Source organism: Helobdella robusta (genome assembly GCF_000326865.2).
Source record: "Helobdella robusta unplaced genomic scaffold HELROscaffold_2, whole genome shotgun sequence".
NCBI lineage: Eukaryota > Metazoa > Annelida > Clitellata > Rhynchobdellida > Glossiphoniidae > Helobdella > Helobdella robusta.
In genome coordinates, this window is record NW_008704083.1 from 5,023,766 (window position 1) to 5,048,162 (window position 24,397).

The window sequence follows — 24,397 nt, forward strand, 5'->3', positions numbered from 1 at the left end:
TAATTTATTTTCATGCATTTTGAATCGTATTTGAATGAAGAATAGTCAACATGCACGCCTGATGTATGTGAGTCTGATGGCGAATGATAAATGAACGGGAGAAGCTGAACGTTGAAATTCAAGCCCTCGTGCACAACGTGTGTGAGTGGCTTTTCATCATGTCATCTCTATAATGTTTAAAAGCTTCCAATGATTTATTGACGACAAATTTTCATTATTGTCATAAAATTATGTATTTTGAATAGTTTAAATTTAATTTTAGGAAAATGAAAATTTAGATTATTATTTAATTTAAAAATTTCAACGTGCATTGATAAAACAAAAATATTAAAAACAATTGAGAAAAATTATGTAACGACTCTGTTGGAAATGTAACTGAACCCTGAAAGAATGTTTCATTGATTTATAATCGTTGATTGATCGGCTGATTGGTAGGTTGGTTGATTTGGTTGATTAATACTGACATTGGTTGATTGAGCACTAACTGACTGAACTTGCCTACTCAGTCAGTGGTTCACTCCTCTATAACATACATCCACACATAAAGAGAAGTAGAATGTAAAACCAACTGACGAAAAATGAAAAAAAAATGGCATAAATGAGTTTTTATTAAGTTCGTTTATTTATTACATGCCCCGAGCTGGTTTCTACATTTTAATTTATATAATTTACGAGGGATTTAAGTTGTATGTACTCTTACAACGTTGCATTAAAAAAAGTTTTTAGGAACGATAAAAATATGGTTATTCAGTTATCGACTTTGATTCAGCTCTTGACCGGATATGAAATGAAATCACGCCGAGAAGAAATTAAAAAACATTCAGAGCATTTTGGTTTTTTTACGTTTATCGGTTTTGAAATGTTGCAGAACAGATAATAGACAAACCAATTGCAGCGAATTGCAAAGTCTACAAGTCTGTGACACAAAGTTATGCTGTTTCCTCTGCGAATGGAATAGTCAGGATAGAGATGCTCAAACTGTTAAAAAAGGTTTGGCCCATTAGGTACTGCATTGAACCTAATCAAAAATATGTTTTGCATAAGTCGCCTGGTTCTCAAAAAAACATCTTATTACCAATGTTACAAATCAAGTAGAGTAAATTTTGTGAAAATGTTGGATAAGATGAATGATATCTCTACACATCTTTTTTCCATGTTTCTGCAAATCAGTGATGGTAAAATAAAAAAAGATATGTCTCTTTGCTCTCTGATCCGAAAAGTAATGAGTGATAAACGTTTTCAAGACCTACTTAACGAAAAAGACCTTGGGGCATGGGTAGAGCTAAAATTTCTTCTCGCCAATTTTTGTGAAATAATAAGTATAGTAACTACAAAATGTTGTTCAACATGCCTTCCCACGCCTTCGATAATATGATATTTAACATTCTCCTTAAAATTGATCTTTTTTATTCACTTTTTGACTTCTCCTTGAATGTCTCGGCAGTCAGTGATGAACCTGGAAAGCATGTAACCAGGAAATCGCTTTAATGAAATCACGCTACAGGAGACGGTGGAGTAGGCTGTGTTTGCAGATTACTGCTAGTTGCTGCAACGTCTGTGATGTCCAAGAAGTTAAACACTGTCAAAAGTCTGCTTGCAAAGCACTTGAGCCTCTTCTACATACTTTATATGCGAGTTCAATCAACAAGTTTTATTTTAACGAGCAAAGACAACATTTTAAAATATTATTTGCTACTCATTTGCAATAAAATGACATTTCTTGTCTAATAAAATTTTTTTAGTATTTAATGACCAAATAATGAGTGTAACTGATTGCGATAACCGATGAGTGATAAAGGTTAATAAAACTTCAATTGAGGTTTTCTCGAAAACTTGATGTGATAAAAAACAAAAGGCTTACAGATTTTAAATAAACGTGCTAAAATTAACCAAAAAACATCCACTCATTAAAGAAAGTAAAAAATATTACATCGATACATTGGATTGATGTTGGCATTTTGGGATGTTTAGGAAATGAACGCTTCACAATCAGTTAAATAAGACAGCACCGCCCTACCATTCAATGAAATCTTTTAATTATTTACTTTTAATCATAATATTCCCAATTAAGCAAAGACGAATTAATAACGCCTATTGGAATTGATCAGTTCTGATTAATTTTATTTTCTGCTGTTTTATATTAGGAATGATTTTTGATTTTGTCGCTTCAAAATTTTTACGTAGTGCACATTGTTTTAATATGCTGATATTCATTTTATGTTGGTCTTCTAGTCTTCTACTACTATACTTTAAGTAGTATATTATTACTTTTTTTTGAAACTTTGAAATAAATAAAATAGAAAAAATATTTGTAATTAATTTTCAACTTTTAATTTACTAGTTTTTTAGCAATTTTAATCTTATTAAAACATTAAATTAATAAATAAATGAATTATTCAATGGCGCTGATGTTCACAGACAATAATCAATAAACTGTTTGAGAGTTTGGTGTTTGTCTTTCTTCTATGTAATTATTAGATTAAAACATAAATTAATATATTAAAAATTAAATTAATGTTTATTTTTAAATTTAAAATTGAAAAGTTTTAATTAAATAAATTATAAATGATATAAAAATGTATGATTGTATCTCAAAGCGATGAAATATTTGACAAACATTCTATCTGTAATAAAAAGTAAAAAAACGAGCGTTATCCTGTATTTAATAATAATTTTCACACTGCTAATTGGATGTGTGCATCTGGAAGAGCAGGTTGGCAACTCATCCTCATCATGCAGTGGGCGACATGTCTTGAATGCAACATCAGGAGTTGTGTCTGATGGGGCCGGAGATTATAAACAAAACATGCGATGCGAGTGGCTAATCATTGGTCAGTTTCAATAACATAACACAAACCACAAATGAGTATAACTAATTACTAATCACTAATGTAAAATTTGAGCAAAAATGTTTTAAACAAACACTGCTTTTATATATTATTTTTAGTATTACATATAAAATAAATGATAGAAAACCCCTATTTTCCAGTTCACTAGTACAATCTAATTTATCATAACTCAACTTACTAATTTTGGTAATACCTTGCCTTTGTTAGATTTATTGCTCTTAACTACTACATTTTATAGACCTGAATATGAATATTCATAGAATATGAATAAGTTTTTGGTTGAAAATTTCATGAATGAATGCAGTGGCAATCCAACACACTTGTTCTTTTTAACATTTAAAATTTTCATGTTTGTAATGTTTCTCTGAACTGTTCATTGTTGACTAAAGTTTTTTTTATTGATTTCAAGCTAAACCTGAGCACTACATCATGCTTGAGTTCTCTCTGATGTCAACAGAATGCATATATGACTACCTGATGGTATACGATGGCAACTCTTACAATTCACCTGTCATAGCCACACTGAGTGGAGTCATCTCTCCAAGTCCAATCATTGCCAGATCTGGATATGTAAGCATCAACTTTTATTTTTTTCATTGAAACATTTAGTTGTGCATGAGACATGTAGAAATGTTACCTTTATCCTTTTAAAAAATTTCTTTTCAGATGCTGATATTTTTCTTGAGTGATACAAACTACGGACTTGAAGGCTTCAAAGCAGTGTACCATGTCACTCGTTGTCCATTCAATTGTTCCAACTCTGGTTTATGTGATGAACAGACAGGTGCATGTAGGTGTCAGCAGGGCTTCAAAGGTTATGCCTGCCAACTACCCCTCTGTCCAAACATGTGTGGCCAGAGTGCTCATAAAGGTTTCTGCACTGAAGATGGCTGCCGGTTAGTTTTTATTCAGCTAGACATTAATGTAAATTTGAGGATGAGATAACCTGGAAATTTGTTAGTGGAATAGATTTTTGTTGATAACATAACCTTTAAGTGGCTTGAACATCAGTGAAAAAATATGAATAGAAGAAAAAAAAGGTTTATGTCCAGTTTAGTAAGCATGTGGTGCTTCTCTGCTTAGCATTGAAGCTGCTGAGATGATGGGGCCAGTTATTAAGATTATGATGGCCAGTACTGTGCCAGTAATTTTATTCTGAATGGTTATAACTGTGGGGAGTGTGTTCAAGAAAAAAAAGTACTATTTAATATTATAAAAGCAGGCTTAATTGGTTATGATTAGGTGCAAATTATTCATCGATGATGCTTTGTTCATTATATGAAGAAAGCTAACAAAAAGAAAGCAGTACGAAAGAGAAATGGATTTGTTGTGTTGATTTGAGTGGTCTCTAACAATGAGTTCGGCATATGCTTAGGAGAAGGTATATTTTTCTTCAATCACTCAATCAAAATTAAAGTTTCATCTGTGTTATATAGGATGGTTAATTGTTGATTAATTTGATTTGTGTCCAGTTAAGTGAACTAAAGATGATTAAGAAATGATTGAAAAGAAATTGTGTTGAAAGCTTAAGAACCTGCTCAATGTATAAATTTTATTGGTGGTTATGATGTAGCGATTATTATTTTAACTAAATAGTATAATTGATTTTAAACATGAAGATGCTCACCTGGATGGCATGGAGATGATTGTGGAGTTCATATACCTTCATATTCGCCATTAACATCCTCATCTTCATCGTCTCCATTGTTGGGTTGGAGTTTGTTTAGTAGGAGTGATTATGTCAAAAGATCTGGTCACACAAGTGTTTATGTACCTTTATTGGAGCAGCTCTTCCTATTTGGAGGATTCGACTTTATAGCAGCATCTAATGAGTTGATTATTTATGATCTTAACACTAATTCCTGGAGGAAGATAGAAAATGATTTGGATATCAATTCCTCATCTTCATCATCACCACAACCATCATCATCTTCATCATCCTCATCACTACCATCATCATCAGCAGCAAATGCAATTTCATGGCCAGCAGGTCGATTTGATCACACGATGTCCTTACTGGCAGGTCGGTTCTTCATTATCTTTGGAGGTGCCATTAACTCTCACGACTGTTTGAATGATATGTGGGTGTTTGATGTGCTCGACCACAAATGGACTGAGGTACATTTCATCAATGAACCATTTGAAAAACCTCCACCATTATTTGGTCATGCCATGGTTATTGTGAATGACAAATACATTTACGTTCATGGTGGTAAATCCAATAAAGGATCGGTGTTGTCTGATGTTTGGAGGTATGATGTTTCTTCTATAGTGCAATGGTTTCGTAATAAAAGCAACAAATTTCCTGTTTTAAAATGGGAAAAATTGCCAGCCAGAGGAGGCATCCTAGCCAATCACAGATTAGTAGGTCACTCTATGGTATATGACCCAGTTTCTAGGTTTCTCGTTATTTTCGGTGGCTTAACTGATGACAATTCCCGGTTTACAAAAAGAGTTTCGAACATTGTCGTATACAAAGTAGATGAAAACATGTGGATGGATTTGAATTCAACGCTGGATGCTCCAAGCGTTCGAGCATACCACAGGTCAGTGATCGTTGACCGGTACATGGTGGTGGTTGGTGGCAACATTCATCAGCATCAAGTGGTCGAACAGTGTTTCGATGACGCCATCTACTTCTTACACCTGGATTGCTGGAAGTGGACCAGCAGACAGCCTCTCAACGAAAGTTTGTTCCTTGTGCTTCTGATTTTCTTCGCTTACTGGTTGAAAGCCTTTTTTTGTATTTCAAGCTATTTATTGCCAATTGTTACAATATATTTTTAATTCCTTTCAATGGAATGTTTTGCTAACAATCAAATGACACTCCTGCTAATATATTAACCATGTTTAACAACAACACACGTTTAGACGGCATTTTCTCCGAGATCGGGGGTTGCCGTTTGACTACCTATGATGAAACCGAAATACCCCTCGACGCCATCCACATTTATTTAACCATGTTTAAATAAATTACTAATACTTTTCTGATGTAAAGTGTATTAATTGCCGTGGAGTATCAGCTGTCCTATTATTTTTCATTGTTGTAGATGTGGCCAATGCATCAGGTTCGATGACAAGGAGGTGCTCTCACGCTCTGGCAGTCATTGATGATGTCATCATGGTAGTTGGTGGATTCAGAGGAACATTGGAGGATTCTGTGTATGCGTATGTCATGCCTCCAACTATGTTTGCCAGCCATGCCAACTCTCAATTTGACGACACTCTTCAAGTTGGTTTGCAGTTATTATTTTTAACTTTTTATTCAGGATTCATTTCATTGTTTTCCGTCCAAAGCTTTAAACATGTTATTTTGTTTAAGAACTTTGTTTAAGAACAGCATTGCTAAATTAGATTATATTTAAAAAATTTTCATTGTATTTTTTTGTTTAAAATTTAAATGAGTATTCTTAACAAGTAAAAAGGTTTGAATGAATGAGATTGTTGAAATGTGTATTTTTTTTCTTCAAAGAACTCATCTGCTCCTGATGGAACTGCTCTTCTAACAACTCCATCAGAGGTGGTTGACGAGTGTTCGAGGTACCTCACAAAAACTTCCTGTTTGTCTTTCATGAACTGCTTGTGGTGCTTGCTGGTTGATGATGATGCAATGGGCTCAAATTTTGAAGAGGAGGAGGAGGATGAGGATGAAGACCCTGTTGGTAATCATTTCCAATGTCTCCATGTCAAATCTTCTGAAGTGTGTGCTTTGTTTCTTACTTTCTCAATAGATATTTGGGTTTATCATTAGCATTTTTAAATAGTTTCTATTCATTTTTATACTTTTAATTTATTCATTGACTTATCGTTGAGCACTGTGTTGCATTTATTTCGTCATTTAAACCACCAGCACTGCAAGTCGAGAACAGTTGAGCGTCCTCCATGTCCAGGCATTTGTCCACTGCTAACCAGTTGCCAGGCCTGCACGAAGGTTGGAAGTAGTGCACGGAGAAATGATTTGAGTGGGAGGACTGATGGCTCATGCGTGTGGTGTGTTGATGATTCTCTGTGCGTCAGCAATGGTTAGTTTTTTGTTCTATCTCGTGAATGTCGCTCTATCATTATCATCATCTTATCAGATTTTGTCGGTGGCTTGTTTATTTGATAATAATCATCTAACATGTTATTTTCGCAATATTGACATAGCTGTAGAGGAATTTTGTTTTACTCATTTATTGTTTTATCATAAACAAATTTTTGGTTTTTAAAATTTTTGAAGTAATTAAATTGGATAAGTTTTTACTGGTTAACTATAGAGTAACATTTCTCTGCATTGCACACTAGGATCAACATGCAGCACTCGCTCTGCTAACAGTTGGCAGGCTGACGCTCGCACCAACCTCACCACTGAAGACGAATGTCTCCTGCACAACAAGAAACGAGGTCTCAACTGGATCAAGTACAACCACCCGCCCAATTCTCTCATACCAGACCAGGTCATTTATTTCTTTTTCATTTCTTTTGTTAATTATTCATTTTATTTACTTTCCAGAGTTGGCTTGGTTATTATTTAATAGCAGATTTGATGATATTTAGTTCAGAAAAATGTAACAACAGATGGGATTAAAACTTTGTTAAGTTCAGCAGCTTATTCATATATCGCCAAAGAGAAATAATTTATTACAATTGTGTCCAGGTGTCCATATTGAATGGTTCTACATGCCAGTTTAAGTTTGAAGTGGTGACAGAACAAGAATCATCTTCATTGGCCAGAGGGGTACTCAGAGGGTTCATACATCCGCCCTTTTCAAAAATTCAGCAACCGATAATGTTGTCTGTCTATGCTACTAATGTTCCACTGATTATGTATATGAATGAAGTAGTTGATGGCCTAGTTCCAAAGACAAAAGTTGGTTATTTACAGCTCTGTTTATCTTTATCTTTTACTCAATCCTTTTTTTACCCTCATCTCACTAAAACCTTATTTGCAATCACTTTAAAAAAAATTAATTCGTATTAATGTTAGAGGCCAAGCTAGTTGAATGCTATTTTTTAAACACTCTTTGTCTACAGATTGTTGGTACTGAAAATAATTTACAATCAAATGATGCAATGAAAATTTTCAATTTTTGAATGTGAAGCCAGTCAAAAATTATGCTAAAGAACTCGCCAGTCCTATTTTTTCCTTTCCAATTCCATAAAAATTATCGTCAACCATTAAACAGAAAATTTTTATTCTCAACTTTCTGCCACCAGACGAAAGTAGCAGAGATCAACCAGACAGTGTACAAATCCGTGAACATTCCAGTCCCCACTCCGAGTGCCCTCAAGGACACCAAGTACCTCGTCGAGATTGACATCAACAAGATGGACAACAACATCAGGAGTCCCAGTGCTGGTGCGACCGTCTCCATAAAATGGAACATCACCAACAACCTGCCGAGGAGGAATGAGGTATGTGTGGAAGGGATGCTGCTGCAATGGCATGTTTTTTGCTTCTATTTCTGTTTATTTTATTTCTTGGCTTTTTTTTTTAATCTTGTAACGAAATTTTTTAATAATTATGTTTTTAAACCATTTAATTTTTTTTGCAAAAAATTGTACAGGTTTTTGCAATTGTGTTTTATTTTTGCAATTACGTTTAATATTTGCATTGTTGACATATGCTGACGACATTCGACTGAGCCAACGACACCGAACTGTTAACAGGTGATCCAACCAGACTATTTGGAGTTGTACCACAGTACGGGTGGAGAGGGTTGCGGTGAACAGATCAGCTGCCTCTCCTGTCTGACTGATCATCTATGTGGCTGGTGTGCCGGAAGGTGCGTGCCACGTCGCAGCGTTGTCGATCATCCAACTCATGATTGCTATGTCTCCTCGAACTCATCATCGTCACCATCAGCAGCAGCAGCATCTTTGCTTGTCATTGATGTTAACCAGTGTCTGGCGTGTAATCATTTAACGGAATGTTACACGTGCGTGGAGGTGAGCTGTTTTTACGATCTTTTAAAATATTTATTCAACCTCTTTAACCATATCGATTGTTGACATAAATTATTCATCTTCCATTTAATTGCGCCAACCTGTCATATCCGCCATTTATTTAAACACATTAATCAGTCGTCATCCAAACGAACAATCACAACCCTTCACGACTCGTTACATACATTCAGTCATTGAACTTATCTGATGACCTCACAGGATGCATCGTGTGAGTGGATTGTGAAAGAGGCAAGTTGTGGTAGAAGGGGAATCTATGACAATGCAGTTGTTGATGAAAACTCATGTCCATCTCCTTGCTACCTGTACCTTTATTTACTTCTTTTTTCAGTTTTTTCGTGCAGTACTTTATATTTGAATTCAATTTGTTGACAATTAACTAGTTTAATATAAAAATGTTCAGTTGTCTGTTTAATGTTTAAAATGTTACACTGCGAATCTCAGCACTGTGACTTGACAACGCACGACTAACAATATTTTCCTTCCTGTAGCCACACAACTGTTGAATCCTGTCTGCGGGACGACAACGAGTGCGTCTGGTGCGAGAGTACCAACCGATGCTTCCGGTTCGCCGAGTACATTCCCAGCTTCCTGTACGTCGGTTGTCGGATCTGGATGGGCATCGACTCTCGTGTGAGCAGGCCACCGTGTGGCAGTCTAACCAACTGTTCGTCTTGTCTGCAGGAGAGGTGGTGTGGATGGTGTGGCCTCACCAAGAACTTCAACGTTGGCTTGTGTCTCGATGGGGATTTTTCAGGTTTCATCCTGTTTATTAACCAATTTCAATCAGATTGCTTTTATTTTTAATCATTATTTCCCATTATTTATGATTTCTCAGAATGTCACAATATAGAAAGAAAATTTTACTTAGGTGCATTGATTCAAATAATAAAATTAAATATGGAGGTATTTTCTATATTTCAATTGAAGCTACAAATCAGCTTCTGGTTTGTGGTTGTGAACTTCAATTAGCATTTAAACCGTCAAATATTTAAATATTCTCTGATTATCCTCCTTAGTATTGTATTAATAATAAAGTATAACCTAGATGCATTGAATGTACACCGCACTTCGTCAGGACCTTATTACGCCACGTGCGACACAAACCTTCTCAGCCAAGTTGTCATGAATGCTTCACGTCCATCTGTCTTTATCACGTCCTCTTCTTCGACGCCGTCTCCATCATCGTCCTCCCCATCATCACCATTTTCATCATCACCATCTACATCTTCATCACCATCTACATCTTCACCATCTACATCTTCATCGCCATCTTCTTTGACGTCAACATGGTCATATTCCGTTTGTCTGGATGTTGACGAGTGCGAATTGAACACGCACTCCTGCCACGAGAATGCATCTTGCATCAACACGTACGGCTCGTACAGGTGCACCTGCAATAAGGGCTTCAAGGGAGATGGCATGTTGAACTGCAGCAGAACGTAAGCTAACCTGCTGCTTCAAACTGTCACTTATTTAACACCACGTACTCTGGCAAAATTTTATTTGTTGCGTTGTGAGACGATGGCTTATTGTGTTTATTTTTTTTACTGTTTTTAATTATTTATTGCTTTACAGTTGCCTTTTTCAAATTTAAATCATAATTTCGCACTTAAAAATATTATGTGGAATAATTTCTACCATGTAATATATGTATCTATTTCTTACTTTCATTAGTTGCGTATTTTAATTTCGCCCTTATTGCTTTTGTTGAGGCAATTTTTTTCTTTTCTACTTTTAATTGATTTTCAATTATTTTTAAAATAATATTTAGAATCAGAAGGTATAATAATTTATTTGTTGGCAACTTAAATTTAAAATTTTTAATGTTGCTCTTCATACTGCTTCATGCTAATGACGACATGAACATTTCCAATCATATATTTTTGTGAATTCTATTAATAATTTTAATGTTGAAGATTTTCTTGGCGGAAAAACATCATTCAGCATCAGGCAGCATCACCAACATCACCATCACAGTCACAACACCACCAACCCATACAAGGCAATCGTTTTTAACATCTGACTGATCATCGTACTCGCAGATGTATGGAAGCCTGTGTGCATGGCGCTTGCTCGTCGGCAACATTCACGTGCGTCTGTGACCTCGGCTGGACGGGCCCACAATGTGATGTTGATTGCCTGTGCAACAAACACAGTACATGCCTCGAAGGAGGTGTTGGTGTTTGTGACGCTTGCCAACACAATACCATCGGGTCTTATTGCGAGCTCTGCCTGCCTGGTTACTTTGGAGACGTTATGTCGTCTCAAGGTTAGTTAGTAGTCGCTCATAACTGCCTACAAACCATCCCTTACTTGCAATTTAAAATTTTGTGCCACAAAGACTGTAACATCCACACGACATACATATACATACTCATTTGTGTGTTTTATTTTGCACTTGTGAAGAGGTACTGCATAATACACATAAAGTATATGATAGTCATTAGTTAGGCACAGAGAACATTTGTACCAAGTGACATGACTTGAGACATTTGAGCTACAGCTGGCTTTCCAACTTGATTTTTGTCATTTTCCCACCATTTTCATAATGTAGGCTGCGTGGAATGCCAGTGCAACATGCATGGAGACATGGACGAAGGAACATGCAACAGCACAAGTGGTGAGTGTTACTGCACACACCACACTACTGGTAAACATTGTGCTGCCTGTCTCTCTGGCTTCTACGGAGATCCCAGGTATGAGTGCGTGTATTGTGTGTGTGTGTGTGTGTGTTTGTTTGTGTGTGTGTGTATATTTGTGTGTGTGTTTGTTTGTTTGTGTGTGATTGTGCAATTAATGTTGAATAATTTTCATTCTGTCTCAAGGCATGAATGGTTGGATTTGGACTGTTGCTGTAAGAATATGAAGTTGATGATGATGATGAACATTGTTGTTGTTGATGATAATGATAATGATGTTTGTGTGGTAACATTATTTTTTGTGCCTAATTTTTTTTATCCTTATTATTTCTATTCCTGTTGGTGGTGGTTGCTGGTAGGTGATGTCAATTTTTTGCGACGTATCATAATTATGATGACGACGATGGTGGTGGTGGTGGTGGTGGTGGTGGTGGTGGTGGTGGTGTATATGTATCCACAAAAAGGGTGATGATGAAAACGACGTGATGATGTGACGTCAATAGTGATGATGATGATGAGGTACGCCTACTCATTCCGTAGGAATGGAGGTCGTTGTTATCAGAGCTGCGAGAACAAATTGATCATCACCAATGCGACTTCCGGTGGTCTCGGCCGCATGCTCGGACAGCAGCAACTTTCACAACTTCAAAAGCCACAGCACGTCTTCTGTGTCGCCATAATTACGCCACATAACTCAACATCACTATCATCTTTATTGAATAAAACATCGTCGTCGTCATCGTTCTTTTCTGTTAAAGACCAAAGAAAAGTTATTGAACTGACAATTGACATAAAGAACATACTTTGTTACAAGGTTCGGTTGTTGTTCATTTGTTCTGCATTTGATCATTAGTTGATGTCATCTTTTGTACTGGTTGGTGACCAATTTCAATTCGATATTCAGCTTGAATAGTTTAATTTAATTTCTTTCTCAATTGTTCTGACAGGATTTTCTTTACATTTATGATGGCATACCGGAACAATTTCTATTACCATCGTCAGCCACTTGTTCATCGTCGTCGTCGTCACCATCACCTTCGTTTCCTTCTTCATCATCATCTTCAGCCAAATTGATAGCATCAATATGTGATAACATGATAACATCACCAGCAAAGTATTATATATATTCCGAGTACTTGGTCATCTTCTACGAGTCCTTCCATGCTAACGGAGGTCAGCTCCAAACTGCTGAACTGCTATTTCAAAATGCTGCCAATCATGAATATTATTATGATAATAATGAGGGTCACGATAGTGACTACTATAAATGATTAGAATGTTGATGGTGATGATGAAGATGAAGATGAAGATGATGATGGCAATAAAACTTTGACGTTTGATCTTAATACAAGATGCTTTTTTATCTTAAAAAGTCTTGTTCATTTCGTTTAAATTGTGTGCGTGTGTGAGTGATATGGGTGTATGTTCTCACTCATTGGTTATTGTTAATTAACGTACAATGACAAATCAGTTTTGACGACGTCAGCTCTCTCCTCCTCCTTCACTGGTCCCACGCCATCCTTCTCCGTTGGTTTCAACGCAAGTTTTCAAGTGTTGCCTTATCAACATGCAGTTAGTTCACGTCATTTCTTTACTATTTTTTCTTTTTATTAATTTTTAGCTTTTTTGATTTTTATATTAAAAGTTAGGTAAATGAAAAATAATGGTAAATTGTAAATATGGTAAAATAAAAATTGATGCTTTTTTTTATTTATAGGTTGCTGATATAACAGTTTGTCAGGATGAATTGAACAAGTCTTTGTCATCGTTGATGCTGCCAACAACGCCTCCGTCATCATTTTTTCATTCTTCCTTATTGTCATCACCATCATCTTCATCACCACCTTCCTCATCCCTCTCATCATCTTCCTCATCATCTTCCTCATCATCTTCCTCATCGTCTTCCTCATCATCTTCCTCATCACCTTCATCATCAACTTATTCATCGCCATCTTCATTTTCTATTAACACAATTAGTTGTCTTCCAGAGGAATTAAAGTGAGTTTTAAGTATCTTAAATACAGTATTTACAACATAAATATATAATACAAGCCACGCCCTATATAATATCTAGGATGCTGCATATCTTAATAATGTTCATTCAAGTTTCGGTCTGGATTGTCATTTTTCCTTTCATATAATGCTGCTACGACTTGATTGTCATGTCTTGATGTGAGCATGTAACATTTTTGCTTGAGTGATATTATTTTCTGTAAGAGCTAGAAATAGGAATTAATCTTAAAATATGATTTGCTTATATCAACCAGGAATCTGCAGGCATATTCACTGACGTATTGTGGTTGTAGTAACGACAGCAGTGACGATAATGGAACGACCGGTGTGAATGGATTGTATTTATTTGGAGGCAGAACCAATGAGAAAGTGTTGAATGACTTGTGGTTCTACGAAATAAATGCTCGCAAAGTTCATCCAAGTGAGGACGCTGAAGCCAACTGGCTACTGCTTGATGTGGAATGTTCCACCAGACCACCTGCCAGGTTTTTTTGCCGTTGCCACGTTATTTATATTAGCTAATTTTTGAATGCTGACATTATTATCAACAATAAATGAACATATGACGTTTCTGCAAATTATTTTTTTAAATTTTTGTCACGAATTCAAAAGATAAAAAATGATACAACGTCAGATATATGCATGCGATGGTATGCATCGATGGCAAGTTGTACCTGTATGGAGGTGTGCTGGGCGGCCCTGCAGATGATGTTGATGACGACCGAGCAAGCACCGACTGGAACAGTGAGCAATCCATCTATTCCAATCAGCTGTGGGAATTTGACCTGCATACGAAACTATGGAGCTTGATAAAGGTTAGTTACTATCGGATAATGATCTCAATTTATTTATTCTGACAAAATCTTTTTTTTATTAAAAATATTAATAATGATGGTTTGAGTGAAAAAAATGTAACACGGACCTGTTTATTGGTTGTAATGACTTAATATTCTCCTGTTGTTGCACTTTCCAGCTGCCTACGTCATCGCCCTTGCTGTCACTGCCCCATCTGGCGGGGCACACGATGACGTCGATAAATGATGACGTCATCGTCGTCATCGGGGGTGTGCCCGTCAGTGAATACATTGTGTATACTTATGAAATTGGTCGATCTCATTTCAGGGGTGTTCAACATCTGGGCTATGGAGTCAAAGGTGTTTTTGTTTTAATTTTTTGAAATTCTTATTCCAAGCGTTTCGTTTGTTTTTAGTTATTTTGTTGTTACTAAAATTAGTGATTAATTATTTTTAATCTCAGATAAATTTTCATTTCACTCAGGAATATATGGCCATGCATCGGCTTACCATTCAATGGAACGTACCATTTTTGTACATGGGGGGTACCAGCTCAACGGCTCTGCTTTTTCAACGTCCAATAGATTGCATGCATTAAAAGTTCATGCCGGCTCCAACGGTGATGTGGATCTGGATAATGATAGAAACTTCAGGTGGTGGATGTTCGAGGAAGATGGCATACAGGTTTTATTTTTTCTTCTCTTTAATCACAATTATTTTCAGTGCCATTAATTATATTTTAAATAATGCCGTTTTAATAAAAAAAAATTATATATAAGGACCTAAGCATGCAGTGGCATGATATGATCTTGCTGGATGATTACATCTTTCTGATTGGTGGATCCTTTCCCTCCTCCCGGTCATCATCATCGTCGTCGTCGTCATCATTACTTACATCATCTACTTCTTCATCGTCATCAGCATTCACTCAGTTTCTTTCAATGGGCCACTTCACGGCCGTCCATCTGAGCAACACAGTCTACGGTCTGGCGAGGAAGTACAAGGCAGATGAGAGCGTTGGCGTTTTGGTGTCGCTAGTTGTTCCTACGAACTACTGCCAGCTGGTCATCAGCGAAGAGGACTGCCTCAAAGTTAACGGATGCATATTCAACTATAAGTTAAATGACGCCGACAAACTCTGCGTGTGTTGCGATAGGGGTGGTGGAGATGATGAAGATGAGGATGAAGATGAGGATGAAGATGCGGATGAGAATGATCTAGCTAATGCCGACACTAACATCAAGTTGGTCTCTACTAATTTTTATTCTACATTTTCTCGTTTTTCTATAAATGGAAGTGAAGGAAAAATTATTTAAATCAGATGAATTATGAATAGGAACACAAGATTTTTATTTGTTTAAAAATTGTTCAAAGTTTTACGAAAAAATAGGAAATTTTGGATGAATAAATTGTTTTCTTGATTAAATTAATTTGAACTTTTGAACTTGTTCAATTTATAATTTGGTGTTAGTGTTTAATATACTTTATAACAAATTTTTTACTGCTCAAAAGCAATAATCATTCTTTTAAATAAACAATCCACCAGATGCATATATTCAACTACAAAATTAAGAGCGTCATCGTCTTCTGCATCTTACTTCTCGTTGTTTGATGACGTCATTCCTGACATGAGCAACTTGAAGTGTCACAAATTGAAGTTCGACAAGCATAACTGTGCCGACTACAAGTCATGCAAGAGTTGTGTCCTTGCAATTGAGGTTGTTGCTTTCTTCTGATGACTTTTTAATCACAAATTGATTCCAAAATAATTTTCTTGTAACTGTTTTTGATTATAGCTACTGGTGAAAGTTAAATTTGTCCTAAATTGTACTAGACATTGTTAGATGTATTTTAATCCTAGCCTGAAGGTGGTTGAAAGTTTGTAAGTAAGCGTTCTTCAGCCATAGACAATGCTACACGTTTTCATCAAGATTGACATAACATGTGTAAATTCTTGTAGATAATGATGTACGTAAATGAATTGTTAGTCATAACTTGAGAGGGATTATGATTTGATTGGAAAATAACATTGATTACCATTGTAATGAGAAAATTGTTGGCAGCGTTGATTACATTGAAACAATAAACAACCATAGAATTGTTCCTGGTGCCACAATTGTTCGCAGTGCATCGAGTCGTCATTCGATTGCCAGTCAACCTGCTCATCAAAACGACCGCCACTATTAACAACCATCACCTCATCAACTTTGACGTCACCATCCTCCTCCTCCTCCTCCTCCTCCTCCTCCTCCTCCTCCTCCTCTTCATCATCATCGTCGTTGTCGCCATTTCCTTCACTTCCGTTCTTGAAACTCTTGAATGTTTCCGAGTGCTATGCTTACAGGAACATCCATGCAGATGAACGCGACGATGATGATGATGACGACGACGGGGATCATGATTATGATGGTGATAACTGCAGTGGGATTGAGAACTGTGAGGATTGCATGCACAATAAATATTGTAGATGGGCCACTAGCAAATGTAATCCTCTGGTTTCCGACAAGCAAGATGACAGCACTGGTCGGTGTTTGTAACATTCGTTCATTTGTTGTTGTTCGTGGTTTGTAACATTCGTTCATCTGTTGTTGTTGTTGTTATCATTATTATTACTCTCACTGTGATTATTTTCGTTATTACATCCGATGATCCGTCATAACGTTATTCACGTGCGACATTTACCGAAGGCTGCCCAGCGGACAGATGTGTGGATAGGTACAGCAGCAGGAGACCTCAGAAGACAACTCCATCATCACCGCCCTTCTCTGGCGCAAGGAAGAAATTAAACACAAATCAAGCTCAGCACGGCAAACAACAACAACAACGACATCATAATCAAAACCACCAACGTCCCCAGCAATGTTTTTCAAGATGTTATGCTCAGAGGAACTGCAAAGATTGCGTGCTGGAGAACTGTTCCTGGAACACCCTCAACAATGTGGTTCGTTCTCTACCTTCCCTAACAACCAAGCTGCTTCCTGTCACGTACATCATTCAAAGCAATAACTTTATTGAATATGAAGGAATGCCGATGTATTTGTTAAATTTTAACTGTTTTTGGATTTACTGTTGGCGTTGTTTGTTTTTTGAACTGCAGAGAAGAGAATATGACTGGATTGAGTTGTAATAGTGATATCTTGTTAATGTTACAAGTAGGTGTGTTGATTCCTACATGTTGATGATGGTGAGATTGATAATAAATAACGCGTAAAGAAAATACTGGGTAGAGTTGAAGCACGCTTCATGGATTGAATAGTGGAGAAGTACTTGATGTTTTTAATTGAGTGTATGTAGTGGGGCATCAATTTATAAGAGCGAATAGTTTAAAATTTTCAAAATTAAATTAGTTAAGAAATTTGCCTCTCATTGTTTTCGTTGTGGAATGTGTAAATGCCATTATGTATTTGTTGGAATTCACATGCTGTGGAAAATGGTGCTAGTTCAGTTATTTTTATTATTAGCTATCTATATCGTCATCATTTTACCATTATACGTGCTGCTGCGTTGGCTGATGTAATCTTTTTTAAATTTTTAAATTATTTTTTCCTGAATCCATAAAAATTGTTGACGCCGACTTTGCAGTGCATGCCGACCAGTCAGATCGACATCCTGTGCTCCTTCGGGCAGTGTGGCTCCCTGGTGACCACAAACTACGTCAGCAACGACGTTTCCTTACAAAATGTCAGCAGTACCTGTCCGTCGGAATGTTCTCAAAACACTCTCTGTGATTCCTGTTTGTCGAATCCTCACTGTGGTTGGCTGCCAAGTAAGTTGTCGTCGTACACGGGGGCTGGTTGCTGCAGACAGGGGGGTCTTGGTGGGCCTTCCTCTTCAGAATCCTGTCCTCGTGATGAGGCTAACGATAGTGTTGGTTAGTTTTGTTCATTTTGATAATATTTCGATTTAAATTTTATTATAGTTCTTCAATTATTTCATTATTCTTTGTAATGTTTCAATTATTAATTTTTGTTAAATATTTGAAGCAAATTTAAACAAACCATCGTTAGGTTACCCATTAACGCAAAATAGCATGAGCGGTGCACAGTCAGCAAGCTCAACAACAACTACATCGACGACATTGAGTGAACATCTGCAGTGGCATTACTTCTCCTGTCCACCGGAGAATGAGTGTCTCAACGGTCACCACAACTGCAACAATATGACGCAAAGATGTGTGGACAAGCTGCTTGGCTTTGAGTGTACCTGCATGGATGGATACATCTTCCATGATAAGTTAGTTCTATAACATAATATAACATAAATGTAATAAAAAATGGGAGAAAACTAAATTTAATGGTCCAAAATTCACTGTATATAAAAAATAACAACATTTAAGCCACCAATCAACAAAAATCCGTTTGCCAGTCTTACTTAAAAACCGGTTTTTCAAAAAAAAACATCTATTTTTGATTTAAATTAATTCATACCATTTGCATTCACATTCAAACCATTCCGACATTTCACAGTTCCGCTTGTAAAATAATTCTTTGTTTGATATTATAGTGATAGATAATGTCGTTGGTGTTTTTTTATTTTTAAAAATGGATTGGATGAACTTCTTGTCAACAAATTAAAATAAGCATGAAGTCCTGAACAAATCAAAATGTACATAAGATCCAACTGACATACAATGTTTTGTGTAAATTTGCTTCCAATGTTAAACGAATAGTATGAATGAGATATTACAAAAAAAATAATTGGTAACATCTTCATTGCTATTATAATTAACGAACAGATTGAACACTTGTGTGCCGTACTGTCCAGGTGGATGTGTGCACGGCAACTGCGTACGTCCAAACGTTTGCCAGTGTTTATTCGGCTATGTTGGTCTCAATTGTAGTTACGAGTGTAAATGCAATAAACACAGCCAGTGTAAAAGTGAAACCGAACTGAACAAATGCATGCAGTGTCTCAACAACACCATGGTTCGTTGGACTTTATTTTTATTTCACATTTTGTGCTCTTTTTATTCTTATGCAAATCTTGTGTGCATTTTGATTTGGTTGTTGTGATAAACATTAGAGTTCTTTGGCTCTAGTGACATCAACTTTTTTAAACGATTTTCCTTTTTTTTCAAGTTTTTATGTTGAATTTTCTATTTTCTAACTAAATAATAAGTAAAGTTATATATATATATATATATATATATATATATATATATATATATATATATATATATATATATATATATACATATTGTGTATTTTACTTTTAAAAACTTTCACATTTTTAAACTATTTGTTACGCGATGGAATGGTTTGAATACTGTCAGACTACTCAAAGACCATGATACTTGCCCGTGCATACATAATGTATGTGTGTGTGTCGTGTGGTGTGGTGTGGATGGTGTACAGACTTTGTGGCACGAAAGTTTAATTATAAGTATAGAATAACGTGTAAGCAGTTCTGCGTTTGACAGAGTTGCATTATAAAGGATAGAAAGAAATTTAAAGTAAATCTAACTACTAAGGGTCTGACATGCAACAAGTGCAAGCCTCTCTATGTTGGTGACCCGGTCAACGGCGGCAGATGTAGGCCGTGTCAAGAGTTCTGTAACAATCATTCGCGCGTCTGCATGTCGTCAGAAGATTTCATCCAGACCATCAAATATCCTGCACTGGCCCTTGACTATGAAAATGTCTGTTTCACTATTTTTGCTTTTTTAATCTCATAAAATAATGTTTCCATTGTCTGGTATTGTATTGTATTGTATTGTGTTGTATTGTGTTGTATTGTGTTGTATTGTATTGTATTGTATTGTGTTGTATTGTGTTGTATTGTATTGTGTTGTATTGTGTTGTATTGTATTGTATTGTATTGTGTTGTATTGTATTGTATTGTGTTGTATTGTATTGTATTGTGTTGTATTGTATTGTATTGTATTGCATTTGTGTCAGTAAAGTGGAAGAAGGAATCATAATATTAATTGCTTAATTAGATGCCACAATTAAGTCCGCTGTTTCTATTGAGAATGTTTTCTGACTCTTATCATTTTTATTCAAAGTGAAAATTTTATTATGGCGCTGGTCCTTGTGCATTTCTTCATAAAATCGCCGGATGAATTTCAAATGACTGTTACTTTATACAATGCAGTGTGCTAGAGAATGGTACATTATAATTGTATAATGTAGAACGTTATTATTCAATAATGTGTGTGTGCATCTACGTTGAAGGTAACCAATTGGTTGAAGAATGGGTCTTCAGATGAGAAGAGCACGAAATGTTTGAACTGCATGCATAACACTCATGGAGACCGATGTGAAAAGTGCTCCGTGGGATTCTTCAGGATAGCCACCCAGCAACGATCTGAACCGTGCACCAGGTAGCTAAGTTGGCTTTTTGTTTGTTTGATTTTTGTTTGCTTGATGGTTTGTTTGTTTGCTTGATGGTTTGTTTGTTTGCTTGATTGCTTGTTTGTTTACTTGTTTGTCTGTTTGTTGGATTGATTGCTCGTTTGCTTAATGGTCATTTGCTCATTAAGTTATTTTTATTTTGTTTTTTTATATTGTTCTGTTGGAATCAATGTTCTGTATCATTTCTGAAGCATCATTATTACGTTAATTATTAGTTATTTAGCTACAGTTATCAAATGCTAAACGTTTCTGTTTTTTAAAAAAATACAAGTAGACGTGTTTTGGAAATGTACTTCATGTTACTTAAAAGAAACTCTTACATTTTATAGAATATAAAAAAACTTCGCATTGAACTAAAAATTTACGAAAACGAAACTAATTATTCTTTCGCCTGACCTGTTGGTGGATTCATACACTTTTTCAGTTTCGGAGTGTATACGTCCTACCTCGGGAAACCGGGTCTCTGGACGCAAAACGAAGATTGATTGATAGTTTCGGAGTGTTCTGTCAGTTGTAATTTATTGTTTGCAGATGTCAGTGCAATGGCCACAGCGACCTCTGTGAGCCAGAAAAAGGAGATGGTTGTGATTGCCGCAACAACACGAAATCTCCTCGATGCAGCTCATCTGACCCCCCTGAGAAGTGCTACCTTGCACAGGTTGGTCCAGTCGTTGCATTGTCTTTCTGCTTCCATGTGTTTCTACTTGCTCTTTTTCATTTTGTACTTGCTCGTTTATTTTCTTCCATGTTTCTCTCGTCCACCTATTGCCTTCTCGTCACTTCATCTCTTTGTTCTGTTTTGCTTTCAAGATCAAATTTTTTAAATCTTACAGTTTTTGATGTGAGATGAATGAAAGATGTTGCCTGCGAAAGACTGAGCCTTTAAAATGGCGTTTTAGATTGCTCGTTTAATATTTTCATCGTTCCATGTTGTTAGAATTTTAATAAAATTTTCAGTTTTTCTGAAAGTTAATAGTAACTTTCTTTTCATTGTTATCGAAGTGTTGAATTTTTTTGAATGAATAGAAAAAATAACAAACTATAACATATAGTGATCAGTCAGATCAGTGAATATGTTTTAAAGATTAATGACTGCTGCATTGTTGATTAGGGATAGGTAGATGCCAAAAAAATGTTTATTTCAACTTGTTTATCATTCAATTTGTAATAATGTAAATGTAAAGATTCATGTTTCTGCCCGCTAACAATTTTGTACAAGTTTTCATAATCGCGAGTTGTGTTATGGTTTTGTAAAGCGTGTCCAGAATATTTGTTTCAATATTTTGTAGTATTTTCCGATTACATTAATTGTAATAATAATTAATTGTGGCGTATTCCTGGTTCAATTCAGTGTTCTCAATGTATGGACAACTTCCTTGGCACACCGACTAACCACCACCAGTGTTACAGACACTTCTCAACAGATAGCCAATATTGTTTTGATCCCACCAGTCAGATGAACTGCATGCCCATGAAGGAGCCCAATCCACTCCTTCAATTCAGAACTCTCTTTTTTGCTATTCAACCGCGAACTAACAACGTGAACATAAGAGTTTATGTTGATGTCACCAAGGGAGGTCAGTTCATCATACAACCTATTCTCTTAATCGCGCTAAAACTTCAGCGATATTTTTATTGTGGTTGTCGTTTAGTTCTACCGTTTCAATATTTCTGCTTAATGATATCTAATTAAAATTTGTCCGTTGGTTTAATTTATTCTATTATTTACTTTTAGGCGTGAAGGTATTTTTGGCACCGTTTGACAACGCATTCCAAGTCTTTGTCGATCCTATCACCGGTGCTCACAGCGTTAAAATTGATCCTCAGTATAAGTTGGTTGATTTGTCAAATAATGTTGCTGACAGGAGTCATAAAAATAACAATGGCAGTGATGGAGGTTCAAGTTATAACATTAATAATGCAAATGATGGTGATGAAGAAGAAGACGAGGAGAGTGATGATGGCCTCTATGACACTAGATACAGCAATGACCAGACTGCTGGTCAGGAAGGTAGCCAGAAAGAAGCTCTCAAGCTTGATGATAGTGATCAGAGTGATGAAGATGACGACGATGTTGATCATTATGAAAGATATCACAATGACTTTGACGACACCGATGATGATAGTTATGAACTCAGTTTTTCGAATGTTGTAACGTTAAAGAATAATCTCAGAAAACGAAAAGCGGCTACGCCAGCTTCAATCAACACGACACCAACTTTCAATAGTTCCTCGTCGGTTAAGATTAAATTAAATTCTAAGCAGAAGCTGCATGCGCAGTCTAATAAAAAACAGAATAAAAGCAACCAGAGCAGCGAAAAGAAACAAATTAAAAAGACGAATAGACTGACAACAACATCCACCAGATCTTCAACTACGAAAATTACTAACAGGTTGGATATCATTTCCAGCACTAGAGCTACCACAACGTCTACAACCAAAACCGCCTCCACTTCCTCGCAGACGGCTGCAACATTGCTTTTGAATGTCAGAGACCCGCAGCTACTGAAATATAATTTTGTAAAGAATGTAAATAACAATAAATATTACACCCTTGAAAAACGAACTGCCGACAAACATGTAACATATGTGACGTTGAGTCAACCTGATTCATTCTTAATAGTTGATAATGTCAAAGATAGATTGGTCGTTCAGATAGCAAGCAATATATATCCATTGAAAGCTACTCGGTTTTACATGGTCATTCTTGGGAACGAGCCAGCGTCCTATGGGGGCGTTTATACTCGTCACGACACATCTCACATTGATTTATTTGTATTTTTCTCGGTGTTTTTTTCATGTTTCTTTCTTTTCTTAGCTGTCTGTGTATTGCTATGGAAAGCCAAGCAGATGTACGATGCCCATACCACAAGAAGCCAGAACCTTCTGGAAATGGAACATATGGCGTCCAGGCCATCTGCTCGAATCATTGTTGTTATGGGTGATGAGCTTGATGAAACATCGTCGTCATCGACAGCCGAAATAAGGTCAACGTCGTCGTCATCTGAACAATTGATGTCCAACGTTTCAGTTCCCGCCACACTTACAACCGTCTTGCAAAAGGGTTCTCGTAAATTTTTTTCACACGATTCACCGATGACCATTGTAACCACTACACACAAACAAGACAGCGCAACCGCACCAAACCTGGAAACTGATGTTAATAAATCCAAACAGCAATTACATCAGATGCAACAAAATAGTGCCAAGAAGTTGAAAAAATTGCGTGTCTGTCCCGTAGCTATGGAATATAACCACAACAACGTGGCCTGCGTAGCTACTTTCTTGTTTGAACTACCTGGAGCGAACTCCGCGAGGGTGAGAGCTTGTTTTGGGTCATGTTTAGTTGTACCGTCATCAAACAGCAACATCAACAACAATCACCCGGGTAGCTTCCATCATAGCGGTGTCAAAATATGATTGCAAAAATTATAATTATTCGGAGATCAACTCATCTGCACTACAAGATGCTATGTTAAAAAATAGTTCAAAGTTTAAATTTCATTCGTTGAAAATTCTCGAAAGAAGTTGCGCTTGGTGCCGAAAATTTTAATTCTTATAATTAATTTACGAATATTTATTAATCTTTCTTGTTTGAGTTAATTTTCTTACTAATTTATTGATCGTGTTTGAAATTTCTCAAATATGGCTAATTAGTCGACATGGGCGTATTCACGCTACCTTTTTAGACAACTCCGCTACTCAGCATATTAAAAAATGTAAAAAATTACTCATACAACTACACCGTTTATAATTTTAATTGAAATAGTTTAGCTATTATTAGTTGTATATATTGTTTTTTT

General features: G+C 36.1%; 1 protein-coding gene across 1 annotated transcript; it reads left to right on the top strand.

Moving 5' to 3' along the window:
• Window positions 1-630: 630 nt before the first annotated feature.
• Window positions 631-24,014, top strand: HELRODRAFT_188313 (hypothetical protein; the record flags this gene model as incomplete). Its single annotated transcript, XM_009017397.1, has 37 exons — window positions 631-686; window positions 869-990; window positions 2,709-2,831; window positions 3,259-3,419; window positions 3,516-3,745; window positions 4,469-5,538; window positions 5,900-6,081; window positions 6,322-6,549; window positions 6,700-6,871; window positions 7,134-7,285; window positions 7,486-7,698; window positions 8,046-8,243; window positions 8,499-8,614; window positions 9,284-9,549; window positions 9,871-10,234; window positions 10,838-11,064; window positions 11,350-11,491; window positions 11,975-12,248; window positions 12,382-12,607; window positions 12,906-13,006; window positions 13,152-13,189; window positions 13,702-13,932; window positions 14,082-14,262; window positions 14,421-14,601; window positions 14,726-14,925; window positions 15,021-15,484; window positions 15,788-15,959; window positions 16,338-16,764; window positions 16,929-17,182; window positions 17,824-18,112; window positions 18,249-18,474; window positions 18,977-19,166; window positions 19,712-19,879; window positions 20,415-20,563; window positions 21,126-21,252; window positions 21,946-22,171; window positions 22,330-24,014. 37 exons carry the CDS (start codon window positions 631-633, stop codon window positions 24,012-24,014), a joined length of 9,831 nt encoding a protein of 3,276 aa, XP_009015645.1.
• Between the last annotated feature and the right edge of the window lie 383 nt (window positions 24,015-24,397).